Source organism: Montipora foliosa, unplaced genomic scaffold (assembly GCF_036669935.1).
Source record: "Montipora foliosa isolate CH-2021 unplaced genomic scaffold, ASM3666993v2 scaffold_293, whole genome shotgun sequence".
Lineage (NCBI taxonomy): Eukaryota > Metazoa > Cnidaria > Anthozoa > Scleractinia > Acroporidae > Montipora > Montipora foliosa.
The window spans coordinates 17,826-24,454 of record NW_027179595.1 but is presented as its reverse complement, the minus strand read 5'-3'; the positions used below and the strand labels follow the sequence as shown (position 1 = coordinate 24,454).

General features: G+C 38.5%; 1 protein-coding gene across 3 annotated transcripts; it reads right to left on the bottom strand.

Annotated features, from left to right (window-relative positions):
• Nucleotides 1-867: 867 nt before the first annotated feature.
• Nucleotides 868-6,352, bottom strand: LOC137986932 (heterogeneous nuclear ribonucleoprotein A3 homolog 1-like). 3 transcript variants are annotated; one of them, XM_068833679.1, is made up of 3 exons: nucleotides 6,251-6,342; nucleotides 5,596-5,793; nucleotides 868-2,619 (listed from the first exon to the last, which is right to left on the bottom strand). In XM_068833679.1, the coding sequence occupies exon 3, from the start codon at nucleotides 2,605-2,607 to the stop codon at nucleotides 1,702-1,704; it is 906 nt and encodes a 301-aa protein (XP_068689780.1). In that variant the 5' UTR covers nucleotides 2,608-2,619; nucleotides 5,596-5,793; nucleotides 6,251-6,342; the 3' UTR covers nucleotides 868-1,701. The 3 variants fall into 3 exon arrangements, with proteins under 3 accessions (XP_068689780.1, XP_068689779.1, XP_068689778.1); XM_068833678.1 differs by having other exon boundaries at nucleotides 5,656-5,793; XM_068833677.1 differs by lacking the exon at nucleotides 5,596-5,793 and having other exon boundaries at nucleotides 6,251-6,352.
• Nucleotides 6,353-6,629: the final 277 nt, after the last annotated feature.

Sequence of the window (6,629 nt, the reverse complement as noted above, 5' to 3'; positions counted from 1 at the left end):
TAAGTCTGGCCGGTTTGGACGTCAAAGGGTTAAGCAAATATGGCTATCAGTCATTTGACTGAATTTTCATAATGAAATTTACACCCATTCCAAAATGGCAACAATTTAAATATCCTTTTGCAAAGAAACAAAAGAATACTAAAATGGCTGCCATTTTGAAATAAGGTGTATCAAACTTTCAGGTCTGGGGAAGTCTCTCGTGAGATGAATATATTTTTGCTGAAGCCTTCACTGCATGTTTGAATTTGACTGTGTTGGATATCTGGAGGAATCACCATCGTGCCCAAAGCTTTTAAGCCCTAAGTGACTAGCTGTCAATTCAGCATGAGTTGTGCTCACTTGTAAGTAATAAGTGATGGAATTACCTAAGAGCTAATGTCGCTTTTTACAATTCAGTCCCAGGCAACTAGATAATCTAACCATAGTGAGGAAGCTACTTTTGTGGAACATGATTAATTTAAAAGAGTGCAAAACTGTAAAAACTACATAAGGTCACCTACTCCCACTGGAAAAAAAAACCCTCCCACCCCTGGGCAGGTTATCAGGATCTTTTGCCTCCAGGGGCTGCCATACCACCAATTAAAATTATGTTCTGTAGAGACTGGGCTTGTGCTTTTGAGTTCCCAAAAACAAAAACATGAGAGTTCAAAAGGGAAAAAAATTATAGCAGCTGCAGCACAACAGCAGAAAACCAAAATTCAGTTCAAGTGATATCACTCACTAGGTTCTGTAACCAGGACCAGTGACCACTGTTGAATGGTGTGGTTCCAACTAGCCTTGGCGAGCTCACTGGTTCAACATCAGGAACAACGAATGAATCTAATTGGAAGGCTTCTATCACATCCCAGAGTCATCACTGAAAAAATACACCTTAAAGCTCAGATGTTTATTGAATACAAAGTTAAAAAAACATACAAGAACAAAGGCTGGAGTTACTCTGTTAAGAAACTATAAAATCAGCTGTACAATGTGTTTGCAACTGGAATAGATGTCATGGAAATAAAATTTGTCCTTTAGCTCCAAAATAAGCCATTTGCAGCATGCATCACCAGGCTTTTAGGTCTTAAAACTTAGCCATTAAGTTCATTTTTTATTAAGGTATGGTTTTTTCACATGCTGCAAAAGCACTTATTTTGGAAACCTTGGCATTTGGGGCCCTTTCCAATGGTAAAGTTCATTTTGGTTTCACAAGTCAGAGCCAAGCTGAGAAGGCCACGTGGGCTTGCTGTGAGCAAAGACAGTGGATTAACAACGTGGGGTTAATGGGAAGGAATAGTTTGGTCCACGATGTTGCCTGGGTCAAAATGGTGGTCCAGAACATTGTGGTTCCACAAAATCAAAATGGACTGTTACATTCCATTTTCAACCATGATCTTTGAAAATTTTGGGTTAACAGAAAGTGAAGGACCAAATGGTTTTTAGGTAATGACCACAACTTACAGGCACATGCCATCTCAGATTGCTAATTAAGCGACAAGCACTAGTATATGTCGCTTTGGGTAAAACTGATTGAACAAATCTATCCGTTTTGTATATGTGGCAGTCAAATATGATGAACCATTTAAAATTAGATATTAAGTGTCTTCACACTAAAGAGTAAATCCAAGCTAGGGTACAAGGTTAGAAAACTAAGATAGCTGGCTAACTGCAACTCACAAAGCAACCAAAGGGCAATGTTTTCTGTTTTGTCTTTAGCTTGTCTTAGTAAGGGCGATAGCCACCACCACCACCACCTGCACCACGCCCCCTTCCTCCACCACGCCTGTTTGGCCCATAACCAGAAGCCTCCGAGTTGTACTCTCCCAAAGAGTAGTAACCATAACCACCACCGTAACCACTGTAGCCACCGTATCCTGCATAGCCATTCCCATAGGGATCATATCCTCCATACCCACTGCCACTGTAATCATAACCCTCATAAGCACCACTGTACGCTTCTTGGGAGTATCCTCCGGCACCAGCACCTCCGCCACTACGAGGGGGACCACCACCTCTTCCACCCCTAAAGGAACTGCCTCCACGTCCACGGCCACCAGCCCCTCCACGACCACCTGGACCACCCATCTCCTCTGCTTTCTTGAGCTCTACTTTCTTGTTTTTGATTGTGGCATTTCTGATGATGAACAGCTTGTCCACTATGTCTTCACTGTGGTATATGACAAAAGCATAGCCCTTGAACTTGTTGGTGTTTTTATCTCGCATAAGCTTGACTTGCTCAGGTGGATGACGTGTGAAGATGGATAGTACGCTCTTGATGTCTTCTTCCGATGCTTCTTCATTCAATCCTCCAATGAATAGCTTCTTTGTCTTTAAATTTGCAAGTGGATTTGGGTCATCTTTGGGAATCGCTCGTCTCAAGAACACTGTTTGTCCATCTATTGTATGTGGTCTGTGCTCCAAGATTGTATCAACCACGCTATGGTCAGACATGGTGACAAACGCAAAACCTCTTGACTTGTCCTCATTGTCTTTGACAATCTTTGCCTCAATGACTGCTCCAAAGTTGCTAAAGTACTTTGTTACAGTATCATTTGTGGTTTCGGGTTTTAGTTTAGCAACATAAAGCTTCTTGAGATCAGGATTTTCTTCCCAGCCTTCTGTGGCCATATTAGCTTAAATCTACAAAGCAAATAAACAGTTGGAAGTTAGTGACAAACCCGAACTAAACCACGAAATTCTTTTTGATATTATTTACTGGCAACCCCAGGTTTAAAACTGAACAAATAATTATTTGTTATCAATACCCCCAAATGTTCAATACACTTTTTGCCTTGCTTCTTGTCTATTACATGGTAATAACATCTGCACTTAAAAAGCACTTATAAAAAACTTTCAATCTGAAACAATTCAACATTAAAGAAACAGAAAATAACCATTTCCAACCTGCAATAAAAAGTATCTGTTATATTTTCAAGAACATCAAATCTGATGGTAACCAGAAAAGTAGTTCAAACACAAGAATTGTTAAAAATTGACCTGCAAAGAAAACCTACTGCAAAACTTGATTCCACAATGTCAGATTATTGCCATTAGAAAACTCAAAAAACATTCACAAAACAGAGTTTCAATAATGTTTATTGGAAAAATGAAAAAAAAAACTCTTTCAGATCTTGAAAAGGTTTCAAAACGTTCATGAGAATGTTCACACAGAGTACATAAAAAGTAAGCCTGTTTGATGGTCTTAACCATTAACAAGAACTTGGCTTTTGTCAAATGCGCTGTTGAAAGGTCGAATTACCTTCATCGAAAGATTAAAAGGCCGCTGTTTTGAGCATACACCTTAATCGTTTCGCTGACAGAGAGTTAATGCAAGGTGCTAATTCTATTTACCTTATTTGATAAAACCAAATTTTCATTTTTCAGTCTCCCAGCAATGCATTACCAGACTTAGTTTAAAGACTGACCCCTTAATTATTCCTAACCCTTTTACAAGAACTCTGAATTTGCTTTCAAGCCAAGATAGTGTCAATTTTATCATCAAGTAACATGCTTTTGCTAACATTCTTCTGATTTAAAAAAAAGCGCTACAATAGGCCTAATTCACGATAGCCGCCATGTTGGTTTTCAAATTGCCATGCAAATTAGCCATGTGTTATGCTGGGGGACAAACATTAAAAAAAAAGGCAAATTGCAGAAAATTGGCTCATCGAAATATTAAAATAACATTGCTAAAAGTACATTTTAGAATTTTAAATTAAGTAAGTTTTATAATAATTTTATATCTTTTGATTGCCTTTGACATTTTGACTTTCTACTTTGTTATCTGCTCATTTTTCACTAAAAAAAACATCGAAGTAACTTGTGTAATCATTCTATTTTACTACTTAGGTGATAAGCATTCAGTGAATGTGAAACAAATCATCTGTGTGGCTAAGATGTTCATTATAACCTCTCGAACTTGTGTTGTTTGCCCCCTCACAAGTGTGTAGCTAATTTGCATGATAATAGCAGATCCAAAATGGCGGACATCGTGAATAAGGTCTATTAGATCACTTCCCTTGTTGAAATTTACCACTTCTTGGCCCCCACTTGTCTTCATTTACCAGGGATAATCAACAATAATTGTTGATTATCCCTGATTATCCCTGGCAATTATTGTGTTCCAAACTGAATGAGGAATCACAAAAATACTGTTCAATAGAAATGGAATTCAGACTCTTTTCTTGTATCTTCGCAAAAAAAAAAATAGATGCACTCATAATCCCCTCCTTTGGTTTTCAAGGAAAATGTTTCCAAAGTAATGCATAACAGGTATTGAAAATTACCAAGAAAAAGCCCTATTTTAAACTTATGCCTGGCTTTTGACCATGAATGGGTAATTTTAACTCCTGCTAGCTAATTGGTACTGTGAAAATGATGCATCAATCTGCCTGCTTTGCAGAAATTTCTTTTTTCTTTAATTTGTATTTAACCTATTTTAAGTGACTGCAAATGAACTACAGTATGCATTAAAATAGAGCTACATCAACGAGTAACAAATCACTTTAATAGACTACAATGGAAATGAACTCACAATGGCAACATCAAGTTCACAGCTTAAAGGGGTAGTGTCACCCTATTTTAGTCAAACTTCAAAATACTCAAAGACGTCTTTGCATCAATAAACACCCAAAAAATAATGCTGTAGTTTTGTTCCCAATAACCACTGAAGTGTGCTGAAGATATTCTTTGTTGTTTGCAGCCAAGGATGGCAAGGATGGAAATGGATTGAAACTTGAAAAACTGGCCAGATTCTTCAAGTTCGGAGAAAGTATTGTCAGAAAGACACCAAAACTCAAATATGAATAGCTCTTTGTGCCATAACTATATTTCAAATCTTCTCAGTGGGTTGTCAGGAATTTTGTAGGTGTGTGCACAAGGACTACTTTAGATTTGTATCAATTTTTGACCAAAAAACAGCAAAGTTAAGCTGACAGTGCCCCTTTAAGTTGTGGTGTTGAGAGCTGCACTAAAACTCTGTTAAGACTTAAGTGTTGAGGAAAGTTTGCAAACCTTTTTTAAATGTGATTTAGTGCTCAAGTATAAATTGTTATGAATAAACTTTGAACAGGGCAAGTTCATTCTGAACATTGTTTAAGAAACTTTAAACGAAAATCAAAATTGAGCTGTGCATGGGAATAGTAGTAATTAATAAGAAGTGACCCCAAAATTGGCATTACGCACATTAGCATTGGAAAATAGACAAGAAAGGAATTTAAAAACAAACAACTTTCACAGTTATCCGTCTGAGGAAGCACAAACCGAAGAACAAAATGAAGTGGCTTGCAAAAAGGTTCTCTTGGTAGAAAAGCTTCTCTTGATCTTTCACTGAAACTGGAACCATGAAACTCTCAGGAAAAAGCAGGAAAGGCTTTCTTTCTCCTCGAAGGAAAAACTTCGCTCTCGATCGGCCTTTCGAATATTTCTTCATTTATTTTGTTCTCTGAAAGCGTCGTGATTTGGAAACTTCTCCAAAAATTCAAGTTCACCATCACTCAATTCATGGAATTCATCAAGAAACCCTTCATATGAAACTTCGACAGGAAATTGTTTTCTGGAAACACTTCTTGCCCTATCCAATAGTCTCGAACACAAGTTCTACCGTGTCAAACATACAGTTTTTCGAAGAGATACGTCGTCCTACAGCCCAGACAGGCCGCTTAATGTAGTAGTTACCCTGCATGAGGTTCCCGCCTTGTCCACGCAAAGCTTCATCCAATTCCTTTGTCATCTTTCGACGCCTTTTCAGCCATCGACGCCATGATGGTACGCACAGCTCTGATATGACAGCGGCAGAAGTCGTAATCGTGTGTTCTGCCAACACAACTGTCAGTTCAGTACCATATTTTTAATCACTTATATTTGAATCGATCTCTCGAAACGTTAATTGTTGAAAAAAGCTGCTGTGGACCACGCGGGTTGTAAAACAAGATTGTGAATACATTAATGTAAAAAGCTTCACGTGGCCTCATGGAACGGTATTTTACAATTTAACAGTTCAAAAGACCCCCAAACCACCACCTTTTCTGAAAAATGTAAGAAAAAGTTTGCTAAAGAGGTCTACAGGAAACTGCGAAGCTCTATTCTTGGGGTAAGCACGCTACGAACGGTCCCAAATACTCCGTCCGGAATGACAAAGAACTCGACAATCAACCAAACCGCCAGGGTTTAGCGTGCGAAGAGAAACGAGAGTAACCAAAACTAGGGCTTGCACACGAATTCCACTTACATAAAAAAGAAACTTCTTGAAAATATGTTGAAAATTCCTTACCTCGGACAGAAAAATGCGAACTTTTCAGCACAATCACTTTCTTCGAACAAGCACGCTATCCAACAGACCGCGAGCCTTAAGTGATAGTCACGTGACTTCTTATGAATAACGCCCACGAGAATACGCAAGGGGTTTGGGTTCTGGCTGAATTGCCTCGATTTCATGGAAAAACTGCTCTCAACTGGTTTCAATCTTACCTTACTGGTCGCACTCAATCGGTTCTGATTAATGGGAATAAATCACAACCTAGTTATCTCAGTTGTGGAGTACCCCAAGGTTCTGTGCTTGGACCTATCCTCTATTTATTGTATACTGCACCATTTATAGCTGACTTTCGACACCATAACTTGCAATTTCACCTCTATGCTGACGATACGCA